A 17,226-nucleotide genomic window follows, 5' to 3' on the forward strand; every position below is an offset into this window, starting at 1 on the left:
TGTCATGCTATAATCCAGCAGCATGGCTCCCCTTATTTCCTGAGCCAATTCAAGAACTCCCAAGTCATCCATCTGGCATAGCTAATGCGAAGCTTTTAACCTTTGTGTGGTGCTGTATTAAATGAAATGGATAGCTGTACAAACACACACACACACACACACACAGAGAAATAAACTATAGTATCATCCCATCATCATTACTGCATTTCAAAAAGTTGGATATCAGGATCGAGAAAATAGTGACATTACAGCTTTTCCTTGATCAGCCATCCGTTCTTTCCATTCGTCTCTGCTGTGAATACACAGCACAGTTTTTAATGAATGTGAACAGCGAGGACTCCCAGGTGGCCGCTGGTGCTGCAGGGTGATAATGAAAAGGGCGGATACTTCGGCGTAACTTGTCCAGGCTCAGGGTTCACTCATTAATCTCAGTCGCTCAGCGGAGAATCACACAGTTTAGTGTAACTTTGGTCTGCGTGTGAAGATACAGAACCAAACATGTCGACTCTCTGAGCTCGGAGATGAGAGCTAAACCTGCGCCTGCACGGGACTTTGGGAACAACACCATTTGGGAGGAATACATTGACATCACCTTTGTGGTGGCAAACAGCTTGGTGCTGCTGATGACCTCTGTTGTTGGAATTGCTGCGAACATTTTTGTGATCCTGGCAGTTTATCACCAAAGGTCACTGCAAACTTCGAACAATGCGCTGGTGGTGAATCTGGCGATCATAGACATCCTGCGGTGTGTAATGGACTGCCCCTTTCTCTTGACCATCATTGTGGCTGTGCATCAGTACGGACATGTGGACGAGATGCTCTGTGATGCTCAAGTGGCCTCTTTCTCTTTCTGCTGCTGTATCCAGCTGTTGACACTGGCATGCATCAGTGCAGAAAGGTACCAGGCCATTGCACAACCATTCAAAATACGCCAACGAGGAAAACGGATCAAAGTGCTGATTCCTCTCACGTGGACCTTATCGATTCTGGTGTCTGTTTTTTGTTTCATATTTATAAAGGACTCACCCGTGCACGTAAGGTGCAAAGGATTACAGAGGGAAATGTTAGCCTCCTATGACACCTTTGGACTTTACATGCTGTTCCCACTGTGGGCCGCCTGCTTCGGTCTTATCATTGGATTCTATGCTGGCATATTTGCCATTGTGAGGTCACACAATCGCAAAGTATTCGACAAAGGTACTTTTCCACTCCCTAAGAAAGAAAAAACAGAGGATAAACAAAAGACAGAAGAAACCACGATTGTGGAAAATGGAAAATCTGAGCAAAAGCAGACCTCTCCACCTGCTACCCAGGTCGACCCGGTGACTACAGCTGAGGTGTGTTCATCAAAGAAAGATTCTTCAACTGCTCCACTGACCCCAATAAAACCTGCACAATGTGTGTCTGGTTCAGAGAAAGAATTGAAGAACACTGTGGAGATAACAGACTTGGAAACAGAACAGCCGCGCCCTCCTGCAAAGCAGGTTGCAGTGCGACTGCAGACTGAAGAGAAACCATTTAAAACCGAGCAGTCCAACCCCTGTGCCACGAGAGTGGAAGCAAAACCATCAAATACAAGTGCCACTGGCAGTGTTAAGAGCTCAACTGCAGAGCCACAGAAGGTGTCAAGCAAATTTAACACAGAAGACCAAACCAAAGAGAAAGTGAATACTGACAAGGCACCCACTGAAATGACAGGAACCAGCCCCCGTGTTCCCTGCTCAGAAGATCCTGAATCTGTTGCTGTTTTACAGATTAAACCGAAACAGGGCGAGGACAGAAGTGGAGAACTAACCCCGGCTGTCACAGTAGATCAAGTGTCGTCATTACCTCCAGTCTCAGGTAACGCTCCAGAAACAGAGGCTCCCAAAGACAACTTGGAGGTAGAAGGTGCCGTTTGCATGATGCCTTCAAAAGCAAGTAAAGAGAGAGCGAACAAAAAGAAGGAAAGCAAAATGGCGAAGCGTGCCGGTTACATAATTATAACCTTCCTCTTGTTCTGGCTGCCGCTGATCACAACTATCCTGGTGAATTTTGTCGTTCACAAAAACAAGAATACACCGGTGAGTTATCACAGAAGCAAGGATGCAACTTTACAAGCATTTAGTGAAAAGCTGTGACATCACATTTAGGACCAAAAAAAACAAGCAAGTGTGAAGTAGAGATGTGAAGTGTGAAGTATTTTGTGTTTGCGTGTGTGTGTGTGTGTGTGTGTTTAATGACTGACAGCCTTTACAGTCTTTCTGAATGATCTGTAACATTTTCTTTTTAATCCTCTATTTCTCCAGAAAAACATCATGCAGGATGTGGAGATCCTGTCAGTGTCTCTTTCCTGTGTAACGTCACTGACCGACCCCATAATATACGCCGCAGTGAACCCACAGTTTCGCACCGAATTTGACAGAATAAGAAATAAGGTTAAATCCGCGCTCACCTTTGAGTGGCACCAGAACAAATGACCAGTCAATAGTCATTACTTAAAATTGTTCTATTCATTGCATTCAAATCTTAACTAAATTAAATCACACGCATCCAAAGTGTGATTTGTATTTAGGTACATAGGAGGTTTATTATGTTATATGCCGCTGTGTTATCTCAGATTTTCTGCAGGCTGACTTCTCAGCAATTACTTAACACTGCAGAGCTGAGGCGCTGCATGCTGTGAGAAGCAGCCTGGACCAATGCAATCAGCTCAGCGGGGAGGAGGCTGCCGAGTTTTTTTGTCAAACAACCCAGTGAGGCCTGTGCGTCCGTCTCCAGAGACCCTACAGCCTGGACCCACCACTGGGCCAGTCAGGTCCTCACATGTCCTCCAGCATCACCTAATTATCATCCCATCTCCGCCATTAGTGATGCTGTTTGAGCAATCAGGAGACAAACGTTATGAAATCAACCTAATTGTGTTTTAGTTTAAAAAAAAAGAAAAGACATGGCTCATTAAGTGGATGTTTCAGTAGAGCTACAGTATTTATTCTATCCACTCAACCAAATGCACAATGTGTGATTTATTCATCCTTCCTTACCCCTTTATATATGAACCCCATGACAAGATTTGTATTTCATTAAAAGCAAAGTGTTGCAGAATTTACATAACATACCAGCCTCATTGTGATTTCCTTTCTCAATTTTCCAATTTTTACTGACAAACCCCCGACAAGAAGAAGAGACATACTTTTAATAAAACAGAATTCTGCAATGACAGCATGCAAATCCTTAATTCAACCAGGTAACAGACAGAAAGAGAATGCCAACAACTGTCAACTAAATCTAGAAATTAGAGGAGCCAACTCTAAATGCAGTTGATAAAGTTCTGAGATATTTACAATATGAAAAATGTACAAAATGGCCCTTTGACACAGTGCGACCTTGCCTTTGAATGTGGTGATATAACAGGAAATCAGTGGAATTGATGCTCAACCCTCTTTCGTTTGGATTCCCAGGTCAATACTATGTGTGTCCACATTAGGGTTAGTATTAGTTAAGTGTTGCAAAGAACATTCACTTACATCTCTACCTTGGAACCTAACTAATATGTACCCTGTTTTTTTCATTGATGACAATGGCTTCGACATATAGATCCATATCAGAATGTCATATATGTAATCTAACACATATTTTGTGGTTTTGACTTTCACTTGCACATTTCACAGACATGTCAGGATGCGTAGTATATTTTACTCATCAAGCGATGACGTGGACATGTTAATGAGTCAGATAATGAATATTCATAACAGTTATTCATTCCTGTGGATTCATGATTTCTGCATTTACAACAGGGAGGGGACGATTAGAAACCAGTTAATTAGGGTTTTTAAAAAAACAATCTATATAACTGGGTGCTGACTGAAGTGAATGTGCACATAGATTGTTTGAATATTCACAAATATGGCCCCCGGGTAATGAATATGTGCTTTGTCAATTAAGGTCACCAAGCATGACCTTGAAACAACATCTTTTCCTCCTCTGAATCAGAAGACAACAAATACACCAACATTACATATTCAAAAATAAAGTTTTTTTTCTCAGTATGTTTAGGCAACAACAAAAAAAAACACGCAATCCTCAAAACCCTTCCTCGCTCTTCTGTGCTTAATGTAGCAAGATCTGCTGGTCGCTTTTATTCCAAGGCAGCCGTCCACATCATTTTAATACCATGCAGAGTTTGACATCAGATGAGATCACTACTTCAAAAACACCCCCCTCCCCCCTCTGCTAATCTTATAATCCCTCTAGATTATGGCAGGTTGATGCTCGGTGGTCCCTCTCCTCAGCATCTGGTTCTCCTCGAGACCAGTTAGCTGATAAGATAAGCGTGACATCTACAAGGCAGATACTCGGACAATGTTGCTCTGAGAGTACGCGATGGCGGTTGTGGAGCCGTCCCCGTCCGATGAGGTCATCACCGGGGCGGACAGGCGGACCATGGAGGGAGTGATGTAAGCTTCGTCACATTTCAAGGGCACAGTACCGTCGAGTTTGGCATTCAGGCAGGAGCGGCTGCAGGAGAGAACACAGGATGAAAGAGGGTGAGAGGCCTGACCTTGTGAATGTGTTACACAAAGCCTGCATCACACAGAGTCCTTTCATAGCGTCTATATTCTAACAAAGCCACACTTAGCAAACAGGCATTCTCCACAAAGAGGGAAAGGAAAAGTAGCTCTTGTTGCTCATTAAGGTATATTTCAGTTTTCAATGTGGACTGCAGTTATTTCTCTTTAAAGTAATTTCTCTATAGAGGCAGTAAAAACTGACATAATAAAAGTGTTTTTTGTTGCATAAAAACACATTTAATTATATGTTTATTTTTTATTGCATGTTAAATCAAAGGAAATTATAAGGTTTAATGGTTAGGAATAAAAAATAGCAACAACACGCACAGCCAGGAAGAAAATCTTTTGATGGGTGCTGGATCCACAAAACATCACAAAATTGTTTTGAAATGAGAAAATCTGCGCACACACACAAGTTCCAGTTAAAGGAGTCGAGTTCTCAACCAAATTATGAAATGACATTTTTGTAATGTGAATGTGTAATGTGCTAAAAATAATTCATAAAAATAATAATAATAATAACCACATTTACTTACTTACCCCTTGTGATATTTAGAAACACGGCTACTTTATGTTTTATTTGTCCATATTTTTTTTATATTCAGCTTTGATTATTCTGCAGCCTGATAAAATTGAGGGGAATTTCATCTGTGCTGCTAACATCTGAAAAAAATTGAACACGGCAGCGAGCCCTCTTCGTAGCTACAGTGTCCTCGTTGCACTGAATAATCCACAGAAAAAGCTGTCAACAGTTTTCACAGAGATTAGGGACTATAACTTCAGTAGAAAGTCGTTCTAATGAAAATTATTCACAGTTCTGTGGATGGTCCAGAGTGACGGGAACACTGTCCCTGGAAGGATGTGTTGTTCATCACTTTTACATCAATCATCGTCAACAAAAATCTCAGAGGCAAGATACAGAGGCTATAATAAAAACAAAACTTTCCGCCGATACACCAGTCGGTTTATCTGCAGAGCTACTTTGAGGAACTGGCCATTTAAGACTATCACAGAGATGAAATGCTGGTTTGTTTTTGCCTTTACTGTCCCTGCATGGAATCAACAAAGTTTAGCTTGTCTTATGTTACAGGATCAGTGATGTGCATGAGACATTAATATGAGAGAGAACAGACGTAGATGTAGTGAGAGGAAAAAGAAGTAAGAGACAGCCCACCTGTTGACCACTGGCCTCTCTCTAATCTGTATGGTGCTGAGTTCCTGGTTGTTTGTGCTGGGCAGGCTGAAGCTGCTCTTCTTCCTGTTTCGTCGCGAGCAGCACGAGCTGAGCCGGTGCGGCGACGACGACAACGAGGAGTTGCGGGACCCTGACTTGTTCATCGTGGAGATCTCCATGCAGTTGGCCTGGAACGTCTGCTCGTCCACAAACTCGTGGTTCTGCGGAGGGAAGGCAGTGAGGGAAAATCTGGATTTGATGATGCTCATGAATCACTCTATTAAATCAACGATTGGCTCCGTTAAATAATGAGTAAAGACGTTTCACAGCAGAGACGAAGCAGACTAAGCAGAATCCACAGCGAAATTGTTTAATAATTGGAAAATGAATCATCAAGGGAATATGAAAATATTGGCCCAGATGTCCATATTAAGTGCCATCTGTGAAAACATTCACAACTGTTATCCCTGTGACAAATGAGCGTGACTTGAAGGTCAGCCTCCAAGGATGTCTCCGACTCAGCCGGCAGGTGGCAGAGTGACACCGCGTAGAAGCCGATGCCATGCCCTGAATCGTGCCTCCTTTTTCTTACACCTTCCCTCTGTCACGTCTGCTCTCCTCTCTGCCATCTATAATGCACGTCATGAGAGGCCTGATGTACACATGAGCGCTGCCATCTGAATGGCATGAAGCCTTTATGGAGCTTTTCCCAGACAACAGGAAAGACTTTTACTTGGGGGAGGATGATCTGTGATGAGGAACACTGATTTACTGTCTGCCCATGTCTCCGCACAGGGTTTAGAGCTGGAAGTGTAAAACTTGAGTCACGGCCGAGCATTAAAGAGACTCTTACTTCTCTAAATTATGGATAGTGTAAAATGAAGTGTGCTGGTTTGTTTGGAGGAAATAATGTTACTGACTGGCAGTCATGTTATCTCTAGCATGTTGCTGGCGAGGGGACTCAACATTTCCCAGCCCCATTTAGTGCTATTTTTAACTCGCATGAAATAGATTCTGCAGTTTGTGCATGAATGAAGGAACTTACTTTGTTTCTATTTGCAAAACATGGTAACAGGCTGACACTGCTGGTGATACAGCACAAACTGTCACGGTAATGGAACACTACATAAGAGGAGCTACTTTTTACAGTGAGCCATAGCACGATAGTAGAAAGGTTTTAATTCATGAAATAAAACAAAAATTAGAAGAGAGGGGATTTTACCGTGGTTTTCTCCAGGCAGTGCAGCAGATGATGGTGCTGGATCTCAAAGGGAGGGCCTGTGGCCTTCGCCACCAGGGCTTTTCCTGCCTCCTTGGAGGCCTTGGAACACACAAAGGGAAAAAGAAAAAATTAAGTGAGCAGGCTCAGACTCTTCATGGAAAGAGTGTCAGGCAACGGCTAGGTGATGTAGTGGAGAGTACGAAAAGCAGAGGGTTGAAATGCTGATCTGTAGCACGGCAGCCAATCTACTGAGAACCTAGTGAGATGGGGACGTTTTAGAGCTGCATAGATACACTGACCGATTACAACATGTTTCACGGATGGACTTGGTTTTTTCATTCTTTCGCTGATTTAGGTGAGAAGGACCAGAAAAGTCCACTTAAAACTGAACTCATTTCAGTGCAACAGCAGTGGCACACCTAGACACAGATCGAACAGACTGCACCAAACACAGCACAGATTCCGGAACACGATCACACCACACAATTTGATGAAGCTCTGCACGGCTCCGGGATGGAAGGTATGTTGTGTTAGTCTGCACTACAACCTGGATGCTCTAGAAATAACACACGGAACACACAGCAGATCAGAAACAGAGTTTAGAGGAGATGCAGGCCGAGCCGACAGCCTCCATGGGCGACCTACTGTCCAGGAAGCCTTTGGTTCCCTCCTTCCCCTCCAAACCCTGTTGGACAGACATGCAGAGCTAGGTCATGAGTCAGTGTGACTGTAATGGCTGTGCTCCACCAGAAGGCGAGTATGCCTGCCTGGCCCTCCTGCTGTATGGACAGAGAGAGAGGGTGTTGACGAAGGATGTCGATGCTGCGGCTGAGAGGTGTGATGTAAAAGAGAGGACGATCACACTGAAGCACTGGAATGACAGCAGCCCCCCTGGGTTACAGCATGATAAGCACCCCCTCCCCCTGTGTGTGGTGGCATGGACCCCCGAGCAGAGCAGCATGCAGATGTCAGCGAGGCCCCGGTCAGTCAGCCCCCAAGCCGCTGCTTGGCCCCGTTACCTCCTTCAGTGAGTTGATCAGGAGCCCATTTTGTTTGTAGCGCATATAGGCATTAGTGCCTCGACTCTTCGCAGCACAGATTCTAGCAAGCCGCGTTTTCTGTTTAAACAAACAGACCTCTGTTTTAGCCTCTGACGCTTTGCTGTCACACTAATTGGCTCTGTCTCCCCCCGGCTGCCACAGTATTTAGTAGGGAGAGGCTTTTCTGAAATCTACGATTAGGAAATTCTGCATTAACAAACACTTTCAGAGAAATGCACATATTGCCAGTGAAAAGCTGCTGACACAAAACTCTGAAGATCATTTGTTTAGTCATTGTCACTCCTTTCTTATTTCTTCCCCACTGAAATATACCCAAAGCAAGTCTAGCTCACCCACTACAGACATACACAGAAGCACAATAAAAGATTATTATTCTGGGCGATAGCGTTTGCCCTGTCATTCTGTTGCGTGTGGATAAGACAGAGACAGAAGAGAGGGGCAGATAGAAGCAAAATAAGGAGAGATAGAGAGAAACAGGAAGAGAGCGGCAGAGGAAGGGCGAGAGTCAGTACCCTTTGGGCTCGTCGCTTCTCCGACCGCTGGCTTTGGTGGTAGATGCGGCTGAAGTTTGACACTATGACAGGGACAGGCAAGGCGATGACCAGCACCCCACTCAGAGAGCATATGGACCCAAACACCTTCCCCACGATTGTTTTTGGCACCATGTCACCGTACCTGAAACACAGAAAATAGACACACAGTGAGCACAGCAGCTAGAAAAAACAAGAAGAGGACACATTCTTTTTAAAGAAACCGCTCCGGAGGCTTATTTTATCATGTTAAGTTGTTGTGTGTCTAAAGTTATTTTTAATAAGTCTTGAAATAGTTACACTGACCTTGGATTATTTCACAACTTCAAATACAAAGTTGCACATTTGAAGTGGGTGAGGAATAAATAGGACTTCTGTGAAGTCTCTTCTACCTGGCCTACTTTCTTGATGCCATCGTGATGATCCTTTTTTTTTTCAAAAGCCTGTTTCATATATAATTACACACCTGCTGGCACTGGCTAACGCTTTCACGTTGTGACCGAACGTGGTACACGTCCCCCGTGACCCTCCGTTAGCCAAACAGCTTGTGAAAGATACACGGAGCAGTATCACGTCGAGTAAAAGCAAGAAAGGGGAAGAGAACAGTGTAGTGCTGAACCCTGAAGGGATCATTTAGGTTTGTGGGCCTCAGCAACAGCCACTTTTGTGTTTTGTTCTTCTCTCATCATAATGGACCTTGAATATTGAATGCAGAATTGCAACGAAACCACATTTGAACAATTCACGTTGAAAGATAAAAAGCTCTTTGGAAATGTTTGCACGACACTGATCCGATGGTGTACCTAAGCACAATCATGGCAAATGTTGAACAGGCTACATTCAGCATGAAAAGATTAATGGTTGTATGTGTCATATGTGACTGAATCATCTCCATTAACGGGATTAATTCGCCCGTCTCCTCTCGGGCGTTCAGACCCGTCTGTGCTTGAGCTAAAGCTAAAATCAAACTGTCTTCACGATCTTACGTTCTTTACATTAGAAGACATCTCCAGAGACACTTACCAGGTATTACAACCTTGACTAACACGGTAAACATTCACCCACAAACACTTAAACTCATACACAGAAAGATAATTATCACTCAACACCATAAAATCATAAAAGAAAAAAACACAAGGCAGCAAGTCCTGATTTCTCTGAGGCACAAGCCGGCAAATTATACACACAAATCATGCGAAGATATCCTGCATGTTCACGGATAGCCCTCTACTGGCTAGGCCGCACTGGGTTTTCAAAACAGGTGGAAAGGAATGATTGAGCATGTGTATTTTCTCTTTCTTCTAAACATCCCGGTACGTGCCGGAGAGGACCATGCAGTCCTCAGGATTGCAGGTGTGTGAGATGAATGATCGAGACCCTAATGCGCAAATGACCTGAGAAGACCATTACCTCCGGAGAGTAAGATGAATGCAGGTAGGAAAGGACATCAGCATTGCTCAGTGGCTGTGACAGCAGATCTCTCAAGTGAGGCAGGGTAATGTGAATGTATCGCTACACGGGAGGTTGACTATTTCATAAATGAAGTTGTCTAATGCCCACGGCCGTCTGCCTGAGTCATTAGCCTCCGGTTCCTATCACGTCGGGCCCAAACAGCCTGGGTTTTTACAGAGCTTGGGCGTGAAGATGTAAAAGTGGACATTTTAATATCACGCTTGATGGGACCTCATGTACAACAGTTTGCTTTCAAGTTGAGTAATCTCACACGGATGTCATTAGTTTTACAGTTCATTACAGGTCAAGTCGTTTTCCTGCGAAATCACAGACGAAGCCGAACGCCAGGTGTCAATTATAAATTCTGAAAGTACTGTTGATGGCTATTAAGAGATCCACATAAAAATGCAGGGCTGCATTGCATCATTTAAATGTGACTGCTCACATGTGCTTCATTCCAATGGGAGGAGCGGCGAGATGCTGCTGCTGGTTGAGGAAATAAGTCTGAACAGTCAACTGTGGAATACAATGTATTGCGGTTCTTCCGGCAAGCATCGTCTTTTGAAAGCAAAGCATAGTGGTGAGCAGGTGAAAAAAAAAGGAGCAAGCGCACTCTGGAGAGGGGCACTAACAGTGATGGATTGTTCATAAGGGGGAAGCTGAGATACACAAAGCTCTGCCTCCTGGATGATGGCAGAGGTAGGAATTAACAGCACTGAGAGATTAAAGTAATGTTCCTGCTTTGTTCTTGTTGTCTCCGACTACCAGGTACCCACGTTCGCTACCCTGAGCTGACATGGGAGAGACACAAAGATGGATGGCCAGATCTTTATCCACCCTGCAGAGGAGGAAGAGGGGTGTCGGAATGACTGAGTATCAATTCCCCAGTTCCACCCACCTGAAACCATACTGTGCTCGCACTCTTGCCACTCTTAAAAACAGCGCATCCTGTGTGGAATACGGTGCGATGACAGCATTGCAGATGAAGCCCAGCGCAGTGAGAGAGAGAGAGAGAGAGAGAGAGGGAGAATGAGAGAGAGAGAGAGTGGGGGTTCGCCTCAGACATTGTAGGAGAAATGTCAAGACTAAAGAATATTTGAATTCCAGAAACGGGAAATGAATGTCCCCCGTCCGGCTTGGATAATAGACCAATAAAACATTAATGAGTCCCTGTATCAACCTGCGTGGCAGAGTTTGTGCAGCTGACCTTAAAAGCGGTGCGGTGTTCCATCAGGAGGTGGTCGGAGACAGATTTCTGTACATGACCTCACCGCCTCACAGCGAGCACCGACACCAAAAGACATGGACACGCCCAAGACCCACACATGGACACACACATAGACAGTCATATAGTGTGTGTGTGCGTGAATGTGCCCGTGTGCATGTGCGTGTGTGTATTGTGTATGTGTAATGTGTGCTCATGTAATGTGTGTGTCTTGTGTGTGTGTGTGTGTTGGTGTGTGTTAATAGGCGTTAAAGCCATGTGTGAATGTGCGTGTGTGTACATGGGCATATATGTTTGTGTGTGTGCATTTATATGTGATGGGGTTGTGTGTGTGTGTGTTTGTGTGTGTGTGTGTGTGTGGCTGTGTAATGTGTGCTTGTGTAATGTGTGACTTTGTGTGCCTTTAATTTGACATCTACTTAAACCAAACCCTCTTCCCAAAAAAGCAATCTTGTTCCCTAATTGTCTTCCAGAAGCCTGAGTCTGAAATCTGATCAGCCATCTGGTTCGAGGGAACGGACAAGAAAAAAAAACACATATCTGGATGACTTTACGTATGTTTAATTTGTTTTATTTCTTTTCTTAGAGAAAGGACAAATCTCTTTTTTTTCTCCAATCAAACAAAATGTTTTCAGGCAGTATGGGAATAAATTGTAAAAACCTGACCTTTTCGTGGTCACCAGAGCTGCTACACCTACTGCACACAGACAAACCAGCCTACTGAAGTGTTTGGAGGTTGGCGGGAGACAAACCTCTCTAAAGTGAGAACAAGCTCCAGTTTTTGATGTAATCATAGAGGTCTGAAGTAAGTCCCGCTGTGCCACCAACTCACTCGCCTGCCAGTTGAGATCATCGCCAACAGCTTAGCAGTGCTGACAATTAGGATCCAAGAAGGATTGTGGCAGATCTTTCAGCTGAGAGGGCTTTGTCAACAGCGTTCAAATCCAATCATCCACTGGCACCTCTGTCATGGGGACTTCTAGCTTCCTCTTCCTGGGTTTTACCGTGAAATCGCCTCTTGCGGAAATATCTCTAGTAAAGTGCATTTACAAAGGCAAAGGGAAAGAGAGATGCTGGCAGTGTTCAATCCACTGATGCAAGCGATCAAGGTCAAGGTGTTCAAATAAAGACAAATCCTGTGATGAAGGAGCTAAAGCTGCCAGGCTGCAATGAACCGTCCCATTTAATTCATCATTGGAAAGACATTCAATCTCTATTTCATCAAACTTCACTTTGATATACTCCTCTGATGTTTCAATGAGAAGCAATGGAAAGAAACTAATTTGATTAATACATTAAGCATTTTGACTCATCAGCTGATTGGGATGGAGATGAATTAAGCGCACTGTCCTATCTCAATGCACCATCTACACGCCTTGTTTCATGGCTGTAATTACTGAGGGGCCTTCAATCTCATAATCTGAATCTCAAATTAATTTCAATCTCACCTTGTTCCATGAGACTGGTTTACTTTCACATCCCGTTCAGCGTTTGTCTCTTATTATCTGTGGATTTGTCCTGAGACACATTCGTTGGACTAGCTGGCCACTGTTGGGTCACGGTGAACTAACAAGGCAATGCTCATTGAGATAGTAAAACGAGACATTCATTTGAAAAAGCAATTAATCAAGAAAAAAATGTCAAGGTCAACACATTTAAATCTGACAAAGCATTATTTATTTATTTTTTATCAAAAAGATAATGAATTCAAACCTGCTTGCAGCTTCAAGTATCCACAGCTTGTCTTTGATCATTCTGTGAATGCATGGTTTTCTGTTTGACCTTCACCAAACACACAAAGCTCCCATCAGGGCTTTCTGAGGTAATTCACTCGTTCAGTTTCACAGTTCAATGACTTCCACCGCACAGACAATTCCTCAAAACCTACGAGACTGAAAACTGTCAATTATCCTGAAACTCTGATACCGTCACTGACTGTACCAATCAAAAGTTGATAATGACACAGAGGGGCATTAAAATCGTGCCGGGACACGGGACGAAGGAAAGGTCGGGAAGTATCAGATACTATATCAGCAGAGGTGACACCTGAGTCGGGCGTGATGTGAAACTTAAAGCTACTGCAAAGCAGCAAAGAGTGTCAGAGTGGACACCACATTAAAATCTTATCTAGATACAGACTTGACAAAGAGGCGATGAAGCCTTACGCTGACCAACCGAGAAAGGCTCCATTTATTACAAGCCATGACAAGGAGCAAATGGAGCAATGCTCCTCGACAATACGATTCTCTGTACCTTCTCCACAAGGCTGAGAGAACACAGTATTCATCCTTGCTGACAGTTAAATAATAGATGTACCACAAAAATGTAATTTTCCTCCTGAACTCCATCATGCTCGTACAACTATGAATTTAGAATCTCAAGAAAATGGATTATACTGCCTGCATGTCATAGGGGCATACTAATATGAGTGACAAGATGATATACATTTTTCTGGGGTGCATTTGTGAGGACCACAAGATTTATAGAGTACTGCAGGAGAGGTCTTGAGGGGGGCTATGTCATATTAAGAGCCTTCATAAAAAATTTAGTTCATAAAAACAAGAAGGGCTATATGATCATTCTTTTCTGTGCCAGGATGATTTGTGAATCTGACCACCAAGAACAAAAAGAGAAATGCTGCAAACAGAGAACACTGCATTTACACATAAACAAGAGTAAGTGACGCTTAGTTGAAAAAAGGAAAACACTCATCGTGTGCTATATACTGTATTTATATTATTGATGAACCAACTGTAAATCTGTTTCGTGTTATGGTCGGCATGTTCAAATATTAAGTACATTCTCCACCGTGAACACACTGTAAAACAGAGAAAAGACATTTTTGTTATGCCGGGGAGACTGGCAGCTTCACCGGTGTCGAACACCCTGCAAAATTTTTTCCAATGCAGTGGCACGACGACTGTACGAACCACTGCAATGCAATCCTCAGGGAGGTATACCAGAAGCTTTCTGAATCAGGAGCACAATAAATGAACATGATCTCCAACATGATCCCTAAACACCAAGTATCATTCCTGATGTTTGGCACTGCATCTCTGGCTCCAGGCCCGGGAGCACAACATCCAAAATGCAGCCCCTCTTGGGTTTGGACACCAAGGACTGATGGGATTAAGAGTGTGTGGGCTGATAGGACTCTGCTCCGATGCTATCCCTCAGATATACATCATTATAGATGGGGGAATCCCACAGGCGCTGGGATTAGCCCGCTAGACTTTCACTGCAGGTGATAAGGGAGAGAAGGAGAGGCTGGCAGAACTACACAACATAATGGGGAGATGGGAAAGCAGAGATAGGAGGGGAGCCAGCGGACCGCACTGCCTGGTGTAATGCGTGTGGTAGGAAACACAGAGCGCTTGAGCATGAGTAACTGCGAACAATAGCTACAGGGAAGGACAACTTCGAGATAGGGGAACTTCACCAACTCTGGGAAAAGAAAAAAAAAACATGGGGTGCATTGTTCTGACTGGATGTTGAAATGTAATAAGATGAAGTGTGGCGCAGATGGGAGATTTCATTTTTTTATGCTTTCCACAATCCAATGGAGATTTCATCTCTGCGGATTTGCGAAAGGCACCGGACAGAGCTGAAGGTTAGAACGTGACAGACGTTACATGCCAGTCGGTGTTAAAACATTGTAAATGAAGACTTCGTGGTGCAGCGATGTCAACGTGGTTTTGATCTACCATTTGAACGTTCACCCAGGAATCTCGACAACTGCACCCAACCAATGACGGACAGTGAAATTCCTTTCATTTAGCTATGCAGATACAGATAAACCATATAGAATAATCCCCCACGTATAGCTCGAGCAAAGGCACCTCAGCTCTCTCTCTCTCTCTCTCGCTCACATATCAAACATGTATTCCCTCAGCACTCCAAATCCCAGCTTAACCCTCACCCTACGAAAACCAGGCAGCTAGTTATCACCGCGGCTTTGACATTAGCATGCATGCCCTCTCTCATTTGGGAGATCTTCTTAAGAGTCAGGGATGATAAAAAGCTTTCCTCTCTACTGCTCTTCCATTCCTGACTTTGACTCACCCTTCCTCTGCCTGGACCTGCCCGCCTCTAACTATGAGTTGGAGATGAAACGCTTCATTCCCTTTCTTTTTCTCCTCCTTTTCTATTATCATGCAGCGCTAGAGCCGCCCTGCTTGACATTTCTCTTTTCTTCTGCTCTTCTACTGTCTCAGTCTACACCTGCTGACTCTTGAAAAACAACTGCTGTCCTATGCAAAAAAGTACCCCTATTTCAGTGCTCTTATATGCGAAGTCACATCCACTTTGGCTTTTCATTGTCATGATTACAACCAATTCCTTGGGGCAATTTCTTTTAACTGCTGGATGAATGGCCTATCAGTACAACAGTAAGTTTTACAGGGGTTAAGTTTCTACATGGACCCATAAAATAGCACGCCTTCCTGCAAACACACAAATGTGAAAAAAATAATCTGTGCAGTGGGAGATGTGGATGGGGCGAGTCTTGAATCGGTCAGGGGCGAGATGAAACCAGAGTAAACTCCGTCAAACATTGTTTAAAGTCTGATTTGTCATTCCATGTGTAGATTTCTGCCCGTCCTCCTTATATTACTTTAGAAAGCCAGGGGCTAAAAATATATTCCCACAACGTCAGTATAATACTTTGATAATGCAATTACACTGCTTCGTGGCTGAATAGGGAGGGCAAAGGAACATGAAAGTGGGTTCGGGAGCACGAAGGGGTGCCGGAGCTATGGATTATGAGAGAAGTTGATAATGAAATGAAATCATCAGACACTCAAGCGATTATGCTAATGAACACATTCCGTATTCATCACTGTTTAATCTGCATGCGGACGGAAGTGCGGAAGCATTTTCTTTAACACCAAAGGCTTAGATTGATAAGGGGCTGAGTTACAGTACATCACCTATGACACGTGGAGGACTGAGGTGGGGTTAACGGTGAAAACGCAAAACAATTACCAATTTAGAGAGTCAATTTGAGAAAGGAAAGCAGTCGTTACAGCAGCAGCTAGTAGAAGTTGTTGTAGCTGTATTGTTATTTTTATCGCGTTGGACAATGTGAAATCCTAGTCCCAGAAGTTTGAAAAATGCACTTGCAAAAGCAGAATCTGGATGATACGACAACACCACATCAGACAGACCTCTTACTGAAACATACTGTACATTAGAAACTATGCTATAGGTCAACTGGTATTGAGCAGATAAGATTTCAAAGTGACCCCTGTAACCTTTGCAGTGTGATCAGGTGCTGTAGGAGAACGAAGAAACGTGAAAGGTCTTGTGCCGCTGTGCTGAAAAGAGGAACTGGTCCAGGAGCCTCATCACATTGACAGCAGATTAGTGCTCTGCAGCGCCAGAGCAGACGGTGCAAGATTAACTTTGATGTGCGATTCCGCACAGAGCAGCCGCTGGATATCAGCTCCCTCCACCAAATGGCCCCTTAACTCTGGGTTTGCAGCGTGTGCATTCATGAGCTACAGTATCTAAAAATCTGCTTTTAATGGTAGAGAACAGTTTCACCAGGTTTTGACCTAAATGGATTTATTGTCTTGGTAGTATTGTATCCACCATAAAGAAACATGGGATGATTTCTGGCTTAAATGTTCCAGTTTTATCCATTAGCCATCATGGCACATATTGTTTTCAGCATCCATTAATGAATTAATTGCTTTTTTGATTAAAAATTTACACACAAAAATCCTTTGAGGATCAGTGCTACTCAGCCCATAAAATGTGCATAATGTTTTGTATGAAAACACAATACTTAATTGCCAGTGCACCCATTTAAATGATCAACTGTTAAAAACCATTAAGTGTAAATGTAAAAGAAATAATTGAAAATACCCATCACTGTCTCCAGACCTGAAGGGAAGGTGATGTCTCGAACAAAACCCCAGATTTTATTTAATATACAACTATAAAAGACAAAGAAAAGCAGCTAAAAGTGGTGAATGCTTTGATATCAAAACCTCTGAGCCTCACATGTTA

The 17,226-nt window shown here is 43.5% G+C and overlaps 2 protein-coding genes across 4 annotated transcripts in view; one reads left to right on the forward strand and one right to left on the reverse strand.

Moving 5' to 3' along the window:
• The first annotated feature begins 521 nt into the window (after nucleotides 1-521).
• On the forward strand, nucleotides 522-2,480 carry LOC117763217 (dopamine D2-like receptor). The gene is made up of 2 exons (XM_034588178.1): nucleotides 522-2,063; nucleotides 2,289-2,480. Exons 1-2 carry the CDS (start codon nucleotides 522-524, stop codon nucleotides 2,457-2,459), a joined length of 1,713 nt encoding a protein of 570 aa, XP_034444069.1. The 3' UTR covers nucleotides 2,460-2,480.
• Nucleotides 2,241-17,226, reverse strand: part of LOC117763332 (potassium voltage-gated channel subfamily D member 2-like) — a 35,132-nt gene continuing 20,146 nt past the window's right edge. Inside the window, exons 3-7 of one of the 3 annotated variants that reach the window (XM_034588359.1) lie at nucleotides 8,520-8,682; nucleotides 7,966-8,064; nucleotides 6,947-7,045; nucleotides 5,725-5,945; nucleotides 2,241-4,497 (exon numbers count right to left, since the gene is read on the reverse strand). In XM_034588359.1, coding sequence (XP_034444250.1) covers nucleotides 4,320-4,497; nucleotides 5,725-5,945; nucleotides 6,947-7,045; nucleotides 7,966-8,064; nucleotides 8,520-8,682 — 760 coding nt within the window. In that variant the 3' untranslated portion in view covers nucleotides 2,241-4,319. Of the gene's footprint in view, nucleotides 4,498-5,724; nucleotides 5,946-5,974; nucleotides 6,354-6,946; nucleotides 7,046-7,965; nucleotides 8,065-8,519; nucleotides 8,683-17,226 lie in introns of those variants that run through there. The other 2 variants (XM_034588361.1, XM_034588362.1) reach the window with 2 other exon arrangements.

Source organism: Hippoglossus hippoglossus, chromosome 6 (genome assembly GCF_009819705.1).
Source record: "Hippoglossus hippoglossus isolate fHipHip1 chromosome 6, fHipHip1.pri, whole genome shotgun sequence".
Classification (NCBI taxonomy): Eukaryota; Metazoa; Chordata; class Actinopteri; order Pleuronectiformes; family Pleuronectidae; genus Hippoglossus; species Hippoglossus hippoglossus.